This window comes from Balaenoptera borealis (assembly GCF_965194805.1).
Source record: "Balaenoptera borealis genome assembly, chromosome: 6".
NCBI classification, from domain to species: Eukaryota; Metazoa; Chordata; class Mammalia; order Artiodactyla; family Balaenopteridae; genus Balaenoptera; species Balaenoptera borealis.
This window is the reverse complement of record NC_138863.1, coordinates 134,075,260-134,095,733: the sequence shown is the minus strand read 5'-3', so window position 1 is coordinate 134,095,733 and position 20,474 is coordinate 134,075,260. Positions and strand designations below refer to the sequence as shown.

At 40.8% G+C, this 20,474-nt stretch overlaps 1 protein-coding gene across 4 annotated transcripts in view; it reads left to right on the top strand.

The window, feature by feature from the left end:
• Nucleotides 1-20,474, top strand: part of PTPN4 (protein tyrosine phosphatase non-receptor type 4) — a 173,264-nt gene that overhangs the window by 131,286 nt on the left and 21,504 nt on the right. For all 4 annotated transcript variants that reach the window (XM_082395870.1, XM_082395869.1, XM_082395868.1 and 1 more), the window contains 3 exons: nucleotides 13,384-13,543; nucleotides 16,667-16,750; nucleotides 17,151-17,207. In XM_082395870.1, coding sequence (XP_082251996.1) covers nucleotides 13,384-13,543; nucleotides 16,667-16,750; nucleotides 17,151-17,207 — 301 coding nt within the window. The remainder of the gene's footprint in view (nucleotides 1-13,383; nucleotides 13,544-16,666; nucleotides 16,751-17,150; nucleotides 17,208-20,474) is intronic.

Sequence of the window (20,474 nt, the reverse complement as noted above, 5' to 3'; positions counted from 1 at the left end):
CGCAGGCTCAGTAGTTGTGGCACGCAGGCTCAGTAGTTGTGACACACAGGCTCAGTAGTTGTGGCTCACGGGCGCAGTTGTGGCTCGCTGGCTCTAGAGCGCAGGTTCAGTAGTTGTGGCTCACAAGCTCAGTAGTTGTGGCTCACAGGCTCTAGAGCGCAGGCTCGTAGTTGTGGCGTGCAGCCTCAGTAGTTGTGATGCACAGGCTCAGTAGTTGTGGCTCACGGGCGCTAGAGCGCAGGCTCAGTAGTTGTGGCGCGCAGGCTCAGTAGTTGTGGCGTGCAGGCTCAGTAGTTGTGACGCCCAGGCTTAGTTGCTCCGCAGCATGTGGGATCTTCCCAGACCAGGGCTTGAACCTGTGTCCCCTGCATTGGCAGGCGGATTCTTAACCACTGCACCACCAGGGAAGCCCTGGAACACTTTTAGAATCACATTCCTGTCTCTCCTTTCTTTTGTCTTTTTTTTTTTTTTTTAATTTATTTATTTATTTTTGGCTGTGTTGGGTCTTCATTTCTGTGCAAGGGCTTTCTCTAGTTGCGGCAAGCGGGGGCCTTCTCTAGTTGCGGCAAGCGGGGGCCACTCTTCATTGCGGTGCGCGGGCCTCTCACTATCGTGGCCTCTCTTGTTGCGGAGCACAGGCTCCAGACGCGCAGGCTCAGTAATTGTGGCTCACGGGCGTAGTTGCTCCACGGCATGTGGGATCTTCCCAGACCAGGGCTCGAACCCATATCCCCCCGCATTGGCAGGCAGACTCAACCACTGCGCCACCAGGGAAGCCCTCTTTTTTCTTAACGTCCAAAGTTAACACACATAGTAATTTGACCACAAAATTTTTTTGTGAGTAGAATTTAAACAGTATGTGTTTCAAGTCCTTGTTGCCATCCATACCCCACTGTGGATCATTTTAGGCAAATTATTGGTTTTAAATATATTAAAACCATTGCATTAGGAATATGTTATCAATTAAAGTAAATATGAATGTCCTCAGAGCCCTGACCTCTACTGATCTTGCATTCTGTTCATTTTAAATATAAGTAGTTTCTAGTAGAATTTAAAATATAGTAGTATTACCACTTATAAGTAAAATGGAATGAAAGAAAATAGTCATCTTCAGCATATGCTCTGATAAGTTCTGTTGAAGCCTCAGTTACTGGCAGATAGGACAGTTGCTTAGCTATTGTCTCTTTTATAAATTGGCTTCTGAGAAGCATTTCATTTGAAGAGAAGAGTCCACTGCTACAAGTTTAGAAATCCCTGATTTAAAATAACTTTCCTCCCGCTTTTTGCAGTTGTTTTCTTTGAGGTGCAACTATAACTTAGTGTTACGAGCGTAAGCTCTGGATTCAGACTGTTTAAAACTTGGTTCCACCACTTCTAATTATGTGACCTTGGGTGAGTTATTTTATCTCTGTAAGCATTAATTTCCTTGCTTGTAAAACAGTATGATAATATCTACCTCGTAGGACGGCTGTGAATATTTAATGAGATGCTTATTAGTAGTTCGGCAGAGAAAAAGTACTTAGTAGACGTTAACTATAATAATTACAGTACATCTTTCAGTTAATTTGGGGTGGGGGGGGATGTATTCCAGCAGCTTTTAAGTATATTATCAACCATTTATCTGTTGTATGTTTGAAGTGTGGCTGTCTGGTTGAACACAATGAGGAATTCCCCAAATTCTCAACTTCATCCTTCAGTTCCTAATCACCAGAGACTATGCCGATTTCATAATCCTCAAATGTTAAATCCAGTTCCCTGAGCTATTCTTGCCTGGACTGTCCCGTTCCAGTCTTATCTTTGTCCGACCTAATCAATTCCTTTTGCTTCGTCCTCAGAGCTTTGCCTTTCTTCTGCCCCTCTGAGCTACTGGCACTGATAACTTCACCTGCAGGCTCAGCGTAACCTAACTGCCACGCCAGCCTTGATCAGGTCTAGTGTTATGTCACGGACCATGCAAATACTAGGCTGCTGTAGGACAAGGAAGTAAGAGAAGCGAAGGGGGTTGGGCGGAAGGGGTACCGAGCCACGGGGCCTCAGAGGGCACCCCGTGTTAGCTGCTGCTGTGCCTGTGGCGGCAGGACTAAGTGTAGCTCCCTGGGCGGCTTCTCTGCAGCGTACTTGCCTGCCGCCCAGCTCTTGCAAAATCCTCCCTTACTTGCAGTTGGGAGCTGAGGTCAGAGACTTGGAGTTTGGTTGAAACCAGGAATCTCAGGTCTGGGACCTTGGTTCTGGAGTAGATTCCTACTGATAGAATAATATGACATTTTCAGTTCTATTCTTCTATTCTTCTCATCATATCCCCGGGAGTTTCTATGCACTTTAATTGCCTTGAGCATCAATTAGTAATCAGTCTGAAATGGTGTTTACTTTGAAATACTCTGAATGTCACTATAAATTAGCCAAAGTATCGAGAAGCCTGGATTTTGAACCAGAACTTTATCTGTATCTTACGTAACATACGTATGGCAGGGGTAAGTGCCCAGTGAAGACTTGGATGCCACTAGTGATTGTAATTGAGCGAGACAAGAGCTGCTGGTATGTATTTTAGAAAATAAGAGTTTTAAAAGGAGCCATCATTCCTGGCAAGTTTTATTAGTGTCTACCAAGAATATGGTTTTTGTTTTCTAGTCTTAAATTAGAATAAAGTTTATGCTTGTATGAAGGGTGTATTTGTACAGTTAAACCTTTGGCAGCATTTTTTTTTTTAATTTACAGTTTTAAGAGTTTATCCTGCTCATTTTTCTTTTTTATGAGTAATTACAATAATCTCTTTGGAACTATATTTTCTACACTCTCCCTATGACACAGTTTTTCCAGCTCCCATATTTAACGCCAAATGATTACCTCTACTTGTAAGACTCCAGGCACAGCCTTGATCCCGACTTCTTTCTTTGGTTCCTATTTCCCTAGTCCTGTCTAAACCATCTGGTAGTAGATGCTCGTCTTCTTTTAGGTTATAGGTCCCTTCTCTCAGGTGCCAGCTGTTATTTCTAGTGGGGCTGTGTCCCACTATGCTGCCTGGTTGTCCTTTCCAAGTATGTGATGTCTCTTCATCCTGTTTTCCTTGGTAGTTTTTGTTTATTTGTTTGTTTTTGTTTTGGCCTAGAAATAGTACCTTTTTATTCTTTTTTTTTAAATTAAAAAAATTTTTTTTTGCCTGCAGATGAAGTGGGAGATTGGGATTGACATATATACAATAATATGTATAAAATAGATAACTAATAAGAACCTGCTGTATAAATAAATTAATTAATTAATTAATTTAAAAAAATTTTTTGGCCGCTCCATGCAGCTTGTGGGTGGGGTCCTGGTTCCCCTGGATCCCCGACCGGGGATCGAACCCGGGCCCTGGCAGTGAAAATGCCGAGTCCTAACCAGTGGACTGCCAGGGAATTCCCAGTAGTACCTTTTTAAAGAACTGGCCTATTTCATGATATTATTTTAAATGTATAATAATTTCAAATTACAATACATGGTTTACCTATGAAAGTCATCTTCCTAGATAATTGTTTAATAGATTGACTTTGTATGATACTTCTACATTAAATATGAACAGGGAAGTTATTTGTTACGATAAATTGAGTTAATATGAGTATGTCTTTAAAATGTAATTGATACCTTTTGCCCAAAATAAGAATTTTAGAAGTCTGTGTTGATATTCTCGATTACTTTTATAGACGATAGATAGATAGGTAGATAGATAGACAGAAAGAGAGTGTGTTTGGTTATTGAAGGTGGAAACACAGGAAGGGGAAATTGTCACCAAGATTACTGGGAGAGGGCATAATTAGTTTGTGAAAGCTCCCCAGACCAACCTTAACCTCTGCAGTAACCAGGCCCATGGAGAGCTTGTCCATCACTCTCTGTGAAGTTACCTTAACAAGAAAGTTACCTAAAACAATGAGAGAAGGCAGGTAGCACCTGTCCTGAAATCCAAAATTATATCATCCTTTCCTCTCTTAGATCTTGGCTGATCCTCTGCCTGTACTCCATTCTCCTCACCCTTTATTTAGAGTTTGGCTCAAATACCAGCCCGAGCCTGTACACTTGGACTCTCTTCCTTTCTGGGTCTTCTTGTGGACTTCGAATGAGTAAAGGAGAGGGTGTATTCAGATACCCACTGGAGTCCGGCAAGTAACACTGGGTGGGATTCACGTGGCCTGGAATGCCTGTGGCCCATCTAAAGGCAGCAGCTACCACTTGGCTTTGTCCAGTTGTTGACAACTTGTAATGCAGGTCTATTCTTTCCAAAGCTTCCAGATTTTTCATTCTGGAAATCCAGATTTTGTATGTAATTTTTAAAATGTAGTCAACTCACATTTTTAAAGTGAACAGGCCAAATGTATGTTGGCAAAAATTGGCCCACAAGCCATGAATCTGCAACCACTGTTCTAGTACAGTGATTTCTAATCAGAAGCAGATAATAAAAATCACTTCTGGAGCTTTTTGGACTGTATACGCCTGGTCACTAACCCTGGAAATGCAGACTCAGCAGTCTAGCACAGTGTCCCGTGGTGTCAGTGCCGTCCCTCTCTTGCAGCTGAGTGTTGCCACCATGATACCCCTGCCCACCAGGCCTGGCTCACTTAGATACCGGGCTGCAAAGCAGGCTTGGGTTTGTCCCTGTTGTTTGTCTTGGTGCTGTATTTAGACTGTTATCTGAACCAAGAATAAAGTTGCTCTGACTCCATTCCCACCTGATCCCAACCTTATACTCTTCCCCCAAGGCCTTTGGTTTTTTTAAAAATTTATTTATTTTATTTATTTTATCTTTGGCTGTGTTGGGTCTTCATTATTGCACACAGGCTTTTCTCTGGTTGCAGCGAGCGGGACCTACTCTTCGTTGCGGTGCTCGGGCTTCTCATTCTGGTGGCTTCTCTTGTTGGGAGCACGGGCTCTAGGTGTGCAGGCTTCAGTAGCTGTGGCACGCGGGCTCAGTAGTTGTGGTTTGCGGGCTTTAGAGCGCAGGCTCAGTAGTTGTGGCACACGGGCTTAGTTGCTCTGCAGCATGTGGGATCTTCCTGGACCAGGACTCGAACCCGTGTCCCCTGCATTGGCAGGCAGATTCTTAACCACTGTGCCACCAGGGAAGCCCCAGACCTTTAGTTTTGAGACTAAATGTTTCCCAGGTGTGACAGCTGTATGCAAAACTAGAGGAAAGCCTCTCTTCACCTTGCCTGGGTGGTTATACTTAGTCCTGAGTAAGGGATGAGACCTATTGGTTGATCCATGTGGAGTCCAGTGACTCCCAGTTTTTGTAAAGTCTTGGAGGCTTCCGGCCAACTGCTTTTTAGAGATTTCCCATCGGGGGCTGTACCAAGGGTTGCCTGCCTCTGTCTACCCTGGTCCCTGCAGCGGGCCATGGCCAAGGCACGCAGCTCTCTCCTAGCAGCTTCTTGCACAAGCAGTGCTTGAATGCATCGCCTCATAGAGGCCTGGGTTCTTGGCAGTTGAAATTAGCAGAATAAAAACTAGTATGTTTGGGACCTGGAATCTCTGGCCATCAAGGTAGATGTCAGAGAAGCTTTGGCTAAAAAGGGGAGGTGTGCTCTCTGATGCAGTCCTCATAGACTTATCAGAAGCTAGAGCATTTTGTGCCCTGAAGACTTCCAGGTAGAAAGCTGAGTGGTTATTATTGTTCACTGCGTATTTAGTGATTATATTTTACACTAGATTTTGCAGTTGGAGGAGGGCTATATTTTCTCTTAGGAGAAGCGAGACCATTCATCGTTAACCTGGCTGACGCCCTTAGTGCTAAGCAGATTTTAGCATCGCTACCACGTCTGTCACGTGTCTAGCAGCAAGTCTCTCAAGACGTTCACAGCTTCTCTACCCAGGGGAGCATATGTTTCCAAGAGCCACTCTGGCAGTAACCTCTGCGTTAGTTACCTTGGGCTAAATTATGCTCTGGTAGCACATTCCCCCAACTTACAGTGACGTACAGCAACAAGGGTTCTTTCTCTCGTACATTCTGCATACATGGTGGATCACCTGTGGCTCTGCTCCACGTCATGGTCATTCTAGGGCCCAGACTGACCGCAGCCCCTGTTTGGGACTTGGCTGGCCTCCTGGCTGAGGGAAGAGAGAAATACAGAGCTTCCTTTCAAAAGAGGCTACTCACATTTCATTGGCCAGAGCAAGTCATATGGCCAAGCATGATGTCAGCCAGGGAGGAGTGGAGGGTAACTTGGAACAATAATATGACCTAATACAGTTCTGCTTCCTCAAGACCTTAGAGCTGTGTCTTGGGTGTCGGTCATCAGTCAACAAAAATAAGCAGGAACTGGCTGAAGCCTGTGCCTGATTACCACAGCAGCTGGCAACTCTCTCCTCTGCCCTTAGGCAGTGGGATAATAATGTTTCTATTTTCCCAAAGGACCTCCTGCCACCTCAGAGGTAAATAATAACCCCTGTGGTGATCAGTACTCTTGACGAGAACCGTTTTCGCCTTGCCTGGTCCCTTAATCTCCATGACTTCCACAGACGCAGGCTTCCTGGGGTCCAAGTTGAACCACTGGTTCCCCCTTCTGGCCTTTGTGAAAAACTCATCTTGTTACTACATTCAGGGTGCTCGTTCTTTTTTTTTTTTTTTTTTTTTTTTTTCAATTTTTGAATTTTATTTTATTTTTTTATACAGCAGGTTCTTATTAGTTATCTATTTTATACATATTAGTGTATATATGTCAATCCCAATCTCCCAGTTCATCACACCACCACCCCCTGCCGCTTTCCCCGCTCAGTGTCCTTACATTTGTTCTAAACATCTGTGTCTCAATTTCTGCCCTGCAAACAGGTTCATCTGTACCATTTTTCTAGGTTCCACATATATGCGTTAATATACGATATTTGTTTTTCTCTTTCTGACTTACTTCACTCTGTATGACAGTCTCTAGATGCATCCACGTCTCTACAAATGACCCAATTTCGTTCCTTTTTATGGCTGAGTAATATTCCATCGTATATGTGTACCACATCTTCTTTATCCATTCATCTGTCGATGGGCATTTCGGTTGCTTCTATGACCTGGCTGTTGTAAATAGTGCTGCAATGAACGTTGGGGTGCATGTGACTTTTTGAATTATGGTTTTCTCTGGGTATATGCCCAGTAGTGGGATTGCTGGGTCGTACGGTAGTTCTATTCTTAGTTTTTTAAGGAACCTCCATGCTGTTCTCCACAGTGGCTGTATCAGTTTACATACCCACCAACAGTGCAAGAGGGTTCCCTTTTCTCCACACCCTCTCCAGCATTTGTTCTTTGTAGATTTTCTGATGATGCCCATTCTAACTGTTGTGAGGTGATACCTCATTGTAATTTTGATTTGCATTTCTCTAATAATTAGTGATGTTGAGCAGCTTTTCAAGTGCTTCTTGGCCATCTGTATGTCTTCTTTGGAGAAATGTCTATTTAGGTCTTCTGCCCATTTTTGGATTGGGGTGTTTGTTTTTTTAATATTGAGCTACATGAGCTGTTTGTATATTTTGGATATTAATCCTTTGTCCGTTGATTCGTTTGCAAATATTTTCTCCCATTCTGAGGGTTGTCTTTTCATCTTGTTTGTAGTTTCCTTTGCTTTGCAAAAGCTTTTGTTTCATTAGGTCCCATTTGTTATTTTTGTTTTAATTTCCATTACTCTAGGAGGTGGATCAAAAAAGATCTTGCTGTGATTTATGTCAAAGAGTATTCTTCTTATGTTTTCCTCTAAGAGTTTTATAGTGTCCGGTCTTACATTTAGGTCTCTAATCCATTTTGAGTTTATTTTTGTGTATGGTGTTAGGGAGTGTTCTAATTTCATTCTTTTACATGCAACTGTCCAGTTTTCCCAGCACCACTTATTGAAGAGACTGTCCTTTCTCCATTGTATATCCTTGCCTCCTTTGTCATAGATTAGTTGACCATAGATGCGTGGGTTTATCTCTGGGCTTTCTATCTTGTTCCATTGATCTATATTTCTGTTTTTGTGCCAGTACCATATTGTCTTGATTACTGTAACTTTGTAGTATAGTCTGAAATCAGGGAGTCTGATTCCTCCAGCTCCGTTTTTTTCCCTCAAGACTGCCTTGGCTACTCGGGGTCTTTTGTGTCTCCACACAGATTTTAAGATTTTTTGGTTCTAGTTCTGTAGAAAATGCCATTGGTAATTTGATAGGGAATGCATTGAATCTGTAGATTGCTTTGAGTAGTATAGTCATTTTCACAATTGATTCTTTCACATTGTCTCTTTCACATTGATTCTTCCAATCCAAGAACATGGTATATCTCTCCATCTGTTTGTATCATCTTTAATTTCTTTCAGCAGTGTCTTATAGTTTTCTGCATACAGGTCTTTTGTCTCCCTAGGTAGGTTTATTCCTAGGTATTTTATTCTTTTTGTTGCAGTGGTAAATGGGAGTGTTTCCTTAATTTCTCTTTCAGATTTTTCATCATTAGTGTATAGGAATGCAAGAAATTTCTGTGCATTAATTTTGTATCCTGCAACTTTACCAAATTCATTGATTAGCTCTAGTAGTTTTCTGGTGCCATCTTTAGGATTCTCTGTGTATAGTATCATGTCATCTGCGAACACTGACAGTTTTACTTCTTCTTTTCCAATTTGTATTCCTTTTATTTCTTTTTCTTCTCTGATGGCTTTGGCTAAAACTTCCAAAACTATGTTGAGTAAGAGTGGCGAGAGTGGACATCCTTGTCTTGTTCCTGATCTTAGAGGAAATGCTTTCAGTTTTTCACCATTGAGAATGATGCTTGCTGTGGGTTTGTCATATATGGCCTTTATTATGTTGAGGTAGGTTCTCTCTGTGCCCACTTTCTGGAGAGTTTTTATCATAAATGGGTGTTGAACTTTATCAGAAGCTTTTTCTGCATCTATTGGATGATCATATGGTTTTTCTTCTTCAGTTTGTTAATATGGTGTATTACATTGATTGATTTGCGTATACTGAAGAATCCTTGCATCCCTGGGATAAACCCCACTTGATCGTGGTGTATGATCCTTTTAATGTGTTGTGGGATTCTATTTGCTAGTATTTTGTTGACGATTTTTGCATCTATATTCATCAGTGATATTGGTCTGTAATTTTCTTTTTTTGTAGTATCTTTGTCTGATTTTGGTATCAGGGTGATGGTGGCCTCATAGAATGAGTTTGGGAGTGTTCCTTCCTCTGCAATTTTTTGGAAGAGTTTGAGAAGGATGGGTGTTAGCTCTTCTCTAAACGTTTGATAGAATTCACCTGTGAAGCCATCTGGTCCTGGACTTTTGTTTGTTGGAAGATTTTTGATCACAGTTTCAATTTCATTACTTGTGATTGGTCTGTTCATATTTTCTATTTCTTCCTGGTTCAGTCTCGGAAAGTTATACCTTTCTAAGATTTTGTCCACTTCTTCCAGGTTGTCCATTTTTTTGGCATAGAGTTGCTTGTAGTAGTCTCTTAGGATGCTTTGTATTTCTGCTGTGTCTGTTGTAACTTCTCCTTTTTCATTTCTGATTTTATTGATTTGAGTCCTCTCCCTCTTTTTCTTGATGCGTTTGGCTAATGGTTTATCAATTTTGTTTATCTTCTCAAAGAACCAGCTTTTAGTTTTATTGATCTTTGCTGTTGTTTTCTTTGTTTCTATTTCATTTATTTCTGCTCTGATCTTTATGATTTCTTTCCTTCTGCTAACTCTGGGTTTTGTTTGTTCTTCTTTCCCTAGTTCCTTTAGGTGTAAGGTTAGATTGTTTATTTGAGATTTTTCTCATTTCTTGAGGTAGGCTTGTATTGCTATCAACTTCCCTCTTAGAACTGCTTTTGCTGCATCCCATAGGTTTTGGATCGTCGTGTTTTCATTGTCATTTGTTTCTAGGTATTTTTTGATTTCCTCTTTGATTTCTTCAGTGATCTCTTGGTTATTTAGTAACGTATTGTTTAGCCTCCATGTGTGTTTTTTACTTTTTTTTCCCTGTAATTCATTTCTAATCTCATAGCGTTGTGGTCAGAAAAGATGCTTGACATGATTTCAATTTTCTTAAATTTACTGAGGCTTGATTTGTGACCCAAGATGTGATCTATCATTGAGAATGTTCCATGTGCACTTGAGAAGAAAGTGTAATCTGCTCTTTTTGGATGGAAAGTCCTATCAGTTAAATCTATCTGGTCTATTGTGTCATTTAAAGCTTGTGTTTCCTTATTAATTTTTTGTTTGGATGATCTGTCCATTGGTGTAAGTGAGGTGTTAAAGTCCCCCACTATTATTGTGTTACTGTCGATTTCCTCCTTTATAGCTGTTAGCAGTTGCCTTATGTATTGAGGTGCTCCTATGTTGGGTGAATATATATTTATAATTGTTATATCTTCTTCTTGGATTGATTCCTTGATCATTATCAGTGTCCTTCCTTGTCTCTTGTAACATTCTTTATTTTAAAGTCTATTTTACCTGAATGAGTATTCCTACTCCAGCTTTCTTTTGATTTCCATTTGCATGGAATATCTTTTTCCATCTCCTCACTTTCAGTCTGTATGTGTCCCTAGGTCTGAAGTGGGTCTCTTGTAGACAGCATATATATGGGTCTTGTTTTTGTATCCATTCAGTGAGCCTGTGTCTTTTGGTTGGAGCATTTAATCCATTCATGTTTAAGGTAATTATTGATATGTATGTTCCTATGACAATTTTCTTAATTGTTTTGGGTTTGTTTTTGTAGGTCCTTTTCTTCTCTTGTGTTTCCCACTTAGAGAAGTTCCTTTAGCATTTGTTGTAGAGCTGGTTTGGTGGTGCTGAATTCTCTTAGCTTTTGCTTGTCTGTAAAGCTTTAGATTTCTCCCCGTCTAATCTGAATGAGGTCCTTGCCGGGTAGAGTAATCTTGGTTGTGGGTTGTTCCCTTTCATCACTTTAAATATGTCATGCCACTCCCTTCTGGCTTGTAGAGTTTCTGCTGAGAAATCAGTTGTTAACCTTATGGGAGTTCCCTTGTATGTTATTTGTCGTTTTTCCCTTGCTGCTTTCAATAATTTTTCTTTGTCTTTCATTTTTGTCAATTTGATTACTGTGTGTCTCGGCGTGTTTCTCCTTGGGTTTATCCTGTATGGGAATCTCTGCGCTTCCTGGACTTGTTTGGCTATTTCCTTTCCCATGTTAGGGAAGTTTTTGACTATAATCTCTTCACATATTTTCTCGGGTCCTTTCTCTCTCTCTTCTCCTTCTGGGACCCCTGTAATGCGAATGTTGTTGCGTTTAATGTTGTCCCAAGAGGTCTCTTAGGCTGTCTTCATTTCTTTTCATTCTTTTTTCTTTATTCTGTTCCGCAGCAGTGAATTCCACCATTCTGTCTTCCAGGTCACTTATCCGTTCTTTTGCCTCAGTTATTCTGCTACTGATTCCTTCTAGTGTATTTTTGTTTTCAGTTATTGTATTGTTCATCTCTGTTTGTTTTTTAATTCTTCTAGGTCTTTGTTAAACATTTCTTGCATCTTCTCGATCTTTGCCTCCATTGTTTTTCTGAGGTCCTGGATCATCTTCACTATCATTATTCTGAATTCTTTTTCTGGAAGGTTGCCTATCTCCACTTCATTTAGTTGTTTTTCTGGGGTTTTATCTTGTTCCTTCATCTGGTACATAGCCCTCTGCCTTTTCATCTTGTCTGTCTTTCTGTGAATGTGGTTTTTGTTCCACAGACTGCAGGATTGTAGTTCTTCTTGCTTCTGCTGTCTGCCCTCTGGTGGATGAGGCTATCTAAGCGACTAGTGCAAGTTTCCTGATGGGAGGGACTGGTGGTGGGTAGAGCTGGCTGTTGCTCTGGTGGGTAGAGCTCAGTAAAACTTTAATCCTCTTGTCTGCTGATGAGTGGGGCTGGGTTCCCTCCCAGTTGGTTGTTTGGCCTGAGGCAACCCAACACTGGAGCTTACCAGGGTTCTTTGGTGGGGCTAGTGGCGGACTCTGGGAGGGCTCACGCCAAGGAGTACTTCCCAGAACTTCTGCTGCCAGTGTCCTTGTCCTCATGGTGAGACACAGCCACCTCCGCCTCTACAGGAGACCCTCCAACACTAGCAGGTAGGTCTGGTTCAGTCTCCTATGGGGGTCACTGCTCCTTCCCCTGGGTCCCAGTGCGCACACTACTTTGTGTGTGCCCTCCAAGAGTGGAGTCTCTGTTTCCCCAGTCCTGTCGAAGTCCTGCAATCAAATCCTGCTAGCCTTCAAAGTCTGATTCTCTAGGAATTCCTCCTCCTGTTGCTGGACCCCCAGCTTGGGAAGCCTGACGTGGGGCTCAGAACCTTCACTCCAGTGGGTGGACTTCTGGGTGTAAGTGTTCTCCAGTTAGTGAGTCACCCACCCAGCAGTTATGGGATTTGATTTTATTGTGATTGTGCCCCTCCTACCATCTCATTGCGACTTCTCCAGTGTCTTTGGATGTGGGGTATCTTTCTTCGTGAGTTCCAGTGTCTTCCTGTCGATGATTGTTCAGCAGCTAGTTGTGATTCCGGCGCTCTCGCAAGAGGGAGTGAGGGTGCTCGTTCTTAAAAGCGAAGTGTCTACCTTGAAGTTGCCCTGTCACACCTAGCTGGTCAGATCAGCTCCCGCTGCTACGGCCTGAGGTTATGCTCTCTAGTGTCAGGTGGTTTTTAGCCCCTTCACCTGAAATTGGGTTTTCCGACATACGTACTCATCCAGTGTTGTCTCCTCAGTGAGCTCAGCCCTCTTCCTCGTTGTGTTCATCACTTCCGTGAATTGTGTTTACCTGTAAATAAAACAGGCAACCCCTTGAGTTCTCTGGATGGTACCGGGTGTTTTGTCTTCGGAACAGCTCGGCTCTCAGCTCTGATTTCTCCCTGCCTGCCCACATGACTGCTGAAAACCTTAGAAAGGGGTTTTTATGGTAGCTTAATAAATATCTTCATAGAGATACCCTTAAAGTATATTTTATTATATGTGAATTGTTCACAGATTTGATAAAGTAGGAAATTAGATCTGTTACTTTAAACTTCAAAGTTAAGGAAGATTTCATTAAACAGTGGCACTTGCAAATAAACATGGTATTTAAAGTTTGTCTCCTATTTGACATCGTAATAAAGTAATAATTCTAGGCTGGGAGGAATTGGAAGATTGGGATTGACATATATACACTACTGATACTATGTGTAAAATCGATAACTAATGAGAACCTACTGTATAGCACAGGGATCTCTACTCAGTGCTCTGTGGTGACCTAAATGGGAAGGAGATCCATAAAAGAGGGGATATACGTATAGCTGATTCATTTTACAGTAGAAACTAACACAATGTTGTAAAGCAACTATACGCCAATAAAAATTAATTTAAAAAATAAAATTCTACCATTACTTTAAAAAATAAATAAAATAATAATTCTGTAAGACAACTTCCAAAATATTTATTTTTTCTCTTTTTTTCTATCTAGATCACAAGAGACCCCTGGAGATGGGCAGCCTCCAGCTTTACCACCCAAACAATCAAAGAAAAACAGTTGGAACCAAATTCATTTTTCACATTCTCAACAAGATCTGGAAAACCATATTAATGAAACATTTGATGTTCCATCTTCCCCTGAAAAAGCTACTGTAAGTAGTTTCTTCAAATATTCTCACATTTCTTTGAAAATGTTTAATTGTAAATGAAATAGTTTTTGTAACATAGCCTGTTTTGTCTGTAAATTATATTATAGTACTTTCTCTTTTTCATCATGTGTTTGCTCATGAATTGTGCCACCGTATAGCCCAATTGTGGAATTTCCTTTTATCATATTTATAAAACGTTCATTGCTCTAGAAGTTAATTTTTGACAAATTTGTTGATTTCTGTCTTGCAAAACACACATTTCCAGAACAAATGCTAATAATCCATTAAATACCATTAATTTTATTACATAATTGGCTGGGTGTCGAGACTCTATCATTTATCATTTTCATCAACCTTTTGAAATTGAGTACGGGTCTCCAGAATATATAATTACTCTGTTCTTCAAAATATATTCGTGAGTTGCTTTGGTACTTTGTACCAAACAAAATGGTAAATTCTTAGAATCCCCTGATTTATGAATTTTCATTGCTTTTTCAAGTAGATGAACCAAAGGTGAGATTGTTAATAAATTTTAAGGATACACTGTGTTCATGAAGATGTATAATGACAGACAGAAATATGAGTGTATTTCAGGAAACTTAAGGGGACATCAAGGAATAAAATAAGACACAGGGAGAGGAAGTCCCACAGCAGGTGCTGGCGGTGCCAGAAGTCTCTGCTGGCCATTGCACTCTTCCCCTCTTGTTTTTCACCCATAGCCCTCCCACGTTTTCTAAAATTGAAAAACAAGAGGCAGCCACTCTATTCTCCCACACTTACGGCCCCACAGATGCATCAAAAAGAGATCAAAATCCTTACCCAAAATGAATGACAACTTTAGTGCTACCTGCGTGGTGATTCTTACGCATCATTCATTCATCAGTTCATAGTTACTGAGGTCTTTCTGTGTGTCAGGTACTTAAGGAGGTAGTGGGAGTACGAAGACAAATCAGATGTGGTCCCTGCTAGTAAATAATTTATAGTCTAGTTTGTTTTTTCCTTCATGCAAAAATGACTCATTGAGTACCTATTGTTATAGGCTCTGGGAATATAACAGAGTAAAATAAAAACTTAAACACTCTGCCTGCAGGGAACTTGTATTCTGGGGATAAGGGTGAGACAAACAGTAAACAAAATATGTAACTTAAATATATAGCCTATTAGATAGTATAAATGCTAGAGAGACAAAGCAGGAAAGGGCTAGGGAATTTCCAGAGTGGAGTGTTCCAGTTCTAGATAGTGTGAGCCGGGGATGAGCTTGGTGATAAGCCACGTGGATACCTGGCGTGAGAGCAGGTAAGCCGAGGGAATCGCAGGTGCCAAGGCAGGGGTACGGCTGATGTGGTCAGGGGACACCAGGGGCGTCAGCGAGGACACAGCGGAATGAGCAGACGAGGAGGACAGGGGACAGCAGAGGGCCAGATCCTAAAAGCCTGGTCTTGTAAATGTCTCGTTCTTCAACCCTGGGTGAGATTGGAAGCAAACAGACATACCTAAGGAGAGAGGTAACGGGATGTCGCTTAGGTTTTGACGGTTTCACTGTGGCTTGTATGCTGGCAGTGGACCGAAAGCAGGGTAGCAGCAGAGAAGCTGGCTGTGAGGTGTTGCAGGGCCCCAAGAAGCAGCAGTGACTGGAGCAGGGTGGTGCCTGTGGAAGGGATGAGACACAGATGTGTTCTGGGTGGAGTTTTAGAGTGGGGCTGACCTACTCTGCTGATGAGTTGGCTGTGGGAGACTAGAGAGAGAGGAATAACAGCAAGGATAACAGCAAGGTTTTGGGCCTGAACAAATAGGAGGATGAAGTTGCCATTTGCTGACATGGAAAGGCTACAGGTAGAACAGGGGTGGGTGGAATGTTGGGAGCTCAGCTGGGACACGTTGATGTGTCTAGTAGGAGTCTGTTTGGATTCTGGAGTTGAAGGGAGAGGTCGAAGCTGAAGGTATAGTGTTGAGAGTTGGTGGCATGTAGACAGTATTTAAAACCATGAGACAGGAAGTGTAGTGTGTACAGATACCGGAATAAGAGGTTCTAGAAATGGAGGCTTAGTCCTCCAAACTGTAAACATGAGGGAGGTGAAAGAAACCAGCAAAGGAAACTGAAAAGATGCAGACCAAAAGGTAGGAAGAAAACTAGTCAACTGGCTGATGAGAAGGCAGCCACAGAGAGAGTAACCAGCTGTGTCAGATGCTACTGGTGAGTCGAGGAAGGTGGGGACTGAGAACTGAACAAGCTCTACAATTAGCAGTGACTATGGGAATTCATAAGTATATAAAAATAACGAATTCAGCTCTGGAGTTAAGGGAAGACTTCCTAGAAATGATCATCTCCGACCTGTGTCTCGAAGGCTAAATAAGAATTAGCCAGCTACTTACCCACAAAGAGCAGGCATACAACATGTTAAGTGAAAGAAGCCTGTAACAAATGACATATATTGTATAATTTCATATATGTGAAATGTCCAGAATAGTCAAGTATATAGGGAGGAAGTAGATGAAGGGTTGAATAGGACTTGGGGATGGGGGTGACCGCTCATGGACACAGGGTTTCTTTGGGAGATGAAGAAAAGGTTGTAAAATCAAAGAGTAGCGTTTTAACAGGTCATTGACATGCCTGTCAACTTTTTCCTCTGTGATTTCATCTGCTACTTCAAACCAGAGAATTGCAATCTCTGAATTCATCTTAGTTTCAACCAAATCAAATGCTGCCTCCAAAAAAAAAAAAAAATAGTCGTGATGTTCGTACAACTCTGTGACTATGGTAGAAATTACTGAATTATACACTTTGAATGGGTGAAGTGTAGTATGTGAATTGTATCTCAGTAAAGCTGTTTTTAAAAAGCAGAGGGAGTAACATGAATTCATGTAATACTTATGAGTATTTGCTCCGTGCAGAGCTTTGAGCCAGGTGCTAGAGACACTGAAATTAATTAATCAGGTCATTAATAAAGGCCCTGTTGCTCTTGGCACTTACAGTCTAGCATGCAGGTAAGGCACGAGAGAAATTTAAATTATGATTCTTTATATACTTTAGATAATATCAACATACAGGAAGCATGCTTCATGTATATCTGAAGGATAGGCTACAAATGAAGAGCGTGACAAGTTATTTATTTTTGTCTTTTAAAGCCTAATGGTGGTATTCCACATGATAATCTTGTCCTAATCAGAATGCAACCTGATGAAAATGGAAGGTTTGGATTCAATGTAAAGGTAACTTAGAATTTATATTGTACTCAGTTTTAATTTTATTATTATTATTATTATTAAATTTTATTTATTTATTTATTTATTTATTTTTGGTTGTGTTGGGTCTTCGTTTCTGTGCGAGGGCTTTCTCTAGTTGTGGCAAGCGGGGGCCTCTCACTGTCGCGGCCTCTCTTGTTGCGGAGCACAGGCTCCAGATGCGCAGGCTCAGTAGTTGTGGCGCACAGGCCTAGTTGCTCCGCGGCATGTGGGATCTTCCCAGACCAGGGCTCGAACCCGTGTGCCCTGCATTGGCAGGCAGATTCTCAACCACTGCACCACCAGGGAAGCCCTGTACTCAGTTTTTAAATTAAGGTGTTTCTGTGTTGGCAATACTGACTGATACTCGATTTGCACTGTTTTGAAGGGAGGATGTGACCAGAAGATGCCTGTGATCGTGTCCCGAGTTGCGCCAGGAACACCTGTGAGTCACAGCAGCCTTCCCAGTGAATCCTAGCTTCGAGAATACATGCGTATTTTTATTAGTATAAATAAAGGAGTAAAATGAATCATGTAATTTGTCAAGTAGCACGTGATGTTGGATGAACCTCTTTAATTGCTGGGAAGTTAATTTTTATTTATTCCCTCTCTATAACAGTTTTTAAAATCCTTGTTTTTACAAAGAAGCTAGATTCTATGAAAATAACCCCTTTAAACAGCAAAATGTAGACAGGTATAGTTTTTGTTTGTTTGCTTTTTTTGTTGGCTTCTATTTTCATGTAGAATTGTTTATCTATGTTCTATTTGTCTACTTTCTGTTTAAAATATGTATTTTAAGTTCCTTATTATGAACATTCTAAGCAACAGTAGAGAAAAGACTGCATGTACCCATGAGGATGAACCCCCTGTGCCCCCTCCTTCAGCTTCAGCACCCATGAACTTTCTGCTCATAAGGACAGTTCTTGGTAAATTGTGGGTGCATCATCTTTATTGCTCCTGTGATAGCAAATATTGCTTTCAGATCCCCATTTCTGTTGTTGTCTCCTCTGTTTAACTGCATTTCTCTTACCTAAATGGTCTCTAAGGGCTTGGAGCCAGCACCCATTGTCATTCAACCATCTCTGTGTCCTGGGAGAGGCAGGAACCTGCAGCCTGAGGGAAGAGGCTAGTTATGGGGTCTGGTGCTTTGCAGCAACCTCACAGTTGATTTGAAGATCACAGTCAAGATTGATCAAGGATATCATGTTACATGGTTTTAGTTCTGGTTTTTAAGGACTTTGTTGGTTGCAAATAACAGGGAACATGTGGAATACCCCTGGCTTAACCATAAATACAGAATTTATCGTATAGCTGTAGAGGTGTGTCACAAAACCCAAGGACAGGAGTGCACTCAGACCTCTAGAAAGAACTTGAAAAATCATCAGGACTCTATTTTTCATCTCTGTTTCTTTTTATGTGAATGTTCCATTCTTCTCTCTCAGTGCAAACCAATTTGTACACTGAATTAGCTTCATTTCTCAAGCTACTCCAAATAAAATACATTCTAAATGAAAAGTGTACTTAGTAGCAGCTTCAAGCCAAGTCCTGTAATATTAGCACCACAGACACACTCTACCTGCAGAAATGATTGTGACTCCAAAATCTGTACTAAATAGAAATTGTGTAGCTACCACCATTCTGCCCCTCAGTCCACGTGGGGTGATGTGACCACTAGCAACTTCGGGATTTGTATGTTACCAGCTTAGCAACCCAGACTCATTAGGCCCCTCAATCCAACTTACAGACTCCTAGGAAGCAAACCCTTCATAGATCCAGCTTGGACCAGATGTCCTCTTTTAAACAAATCCTTTGTGATCAGAGGTGACAAGACAGGGATGTGATGTATAAAATGACTCCTGAACCTACTACACATGTGAAAGATGGGGGAAATAGTCCAAAATTATTTGTTCAGTGTGTATTGGGAAATGTGTGTGTGTTTGGGAGTGCAGATGAGGAGATGAACGATTGCTAAGTTCTCATCTAGCAAGTAGAAAGTTAGATAACATCTGAAATTAAAACTAAAGAAAAATAAAATTGGAACGTTATTTAGAGATACTGAGGTAAATACAAAAGATGTAGCTAAAATGTTGAAAGAAGATGCCTCAAAAGAGGGGGAGAAGATAAGGGAGAACATAAGAAATGGTTTCTTATCATAATAATCTTACAGACCTAGTCAGCTCTGTAAACTGTGTGGTGTATAGCTTTCCCAAAAACAAAAATTTTAAGTAAAACTTATTTTTAATTAAATATGTCTTTTACCTGACGATTCCACTTTTAGGAATTACCTCTAATGAAACAGTTGGAACAAAGGATACACAAGGACGTTCATTGTAGTATTGTTTGTGAAACTTAAAAATTGGAGGGAAAATCAAAATGTACTTCATTAGAATTGATTAAACAAGTTATGCATTGCTTTGCAGCTATTAAAATGATAGATGATGTAGCATTATATAAGTATGGAAATATTTTCATAAGGTATAGTATTATGAAAAGTGCATATTTTACAGTGGAATACTGCTCAGCCATAGAAAAGAATGAAATAATGCCATTTGCAGCAACATGGATGGACCTAGAGATTATCATACTAAGTGAAGTAAGTCAGACAGAGAAAGACAAATACCATATGATACCACTTATATGTGGAACCTAAAAAAAATGCAAATGAATTCATTTACAAAACAGAAACAAACTCAAAGACATAGAAAACAAACTTATGGGAATTCCCTGGCGGTCCAGTGGTTAGGACTCCATGCTTCCACTGCCAAGGGCACGGGTTCAATCCCTGGACAGGGAACTAAGATCCCGCAAGCCACGTGGTGCAGCCAAAAAACAGAAAGAAAGAAAGAAAACAAACTTATGGCTACCAAAGGGGAAAGGGGCAGGGAGGGATAAGTTAGGAGTATGGGATTAACAGATACACACTATGATAAAGAACAGAGGCCTACTGTATAGCACAGGGAACTATATTCAATATCTTATAATAATCTGTAATGGAAAAAATCTGAAAATATATGTATATATTTGTAACTGAATCACTTTGCTGTATACCTGAAACTAAATCAACTATACTCAATTAAAAAATGCATATTATACTTTCATATGTTTGTTTTATCCATTTAAAAAAATATGAGTTATGTAAATATATTTTAAAAATCTGGAAACATGATAAAAAATGTTAGCAGTGTTTCATCTGGGTAGTGGAATTACTGGTATTTATTACTTGCTTCCATGTTCCCTTTTTTTTTTTTTTTTTTTTTTTTTTTTTTGCTGCATTGGGTCTTTGTTGCTGCGCCCGGGCTTTCTCTAGTTGCGGCGAGCGGGGGCTTCTCTTCGTTGTGGTGCACGGGCTTCTCATTGCAGTGGCTTCTCTTGTTGTGGAGCACAGGCTCTAGGTGCGCGGGCTTCAGTAGTTGCAGCACACGGGCTGTTGCTCCGCGGCATGTGGGATCTTCCCGGACCAGGGCTCGAACCTGTGTCCCCTGCATTGGCAGGCGGATTCTTAACCACTGTGCCACCAGGGAAGTCCGTGTCCTTTTTTTAAATTGTCTGAAATCATGACAATGAGCATGTATTGCTCTTATAATTAGAAGAAAACAATAAACCTTTTTTTACTTGTATGCCAATTGTAATAGTCATAAGAGAAATATTGATTTTTCTGAACAGTGAATGTGGATAGTTTTCAATTAAGTCAAGGGTGTTCTTTTATTTATTT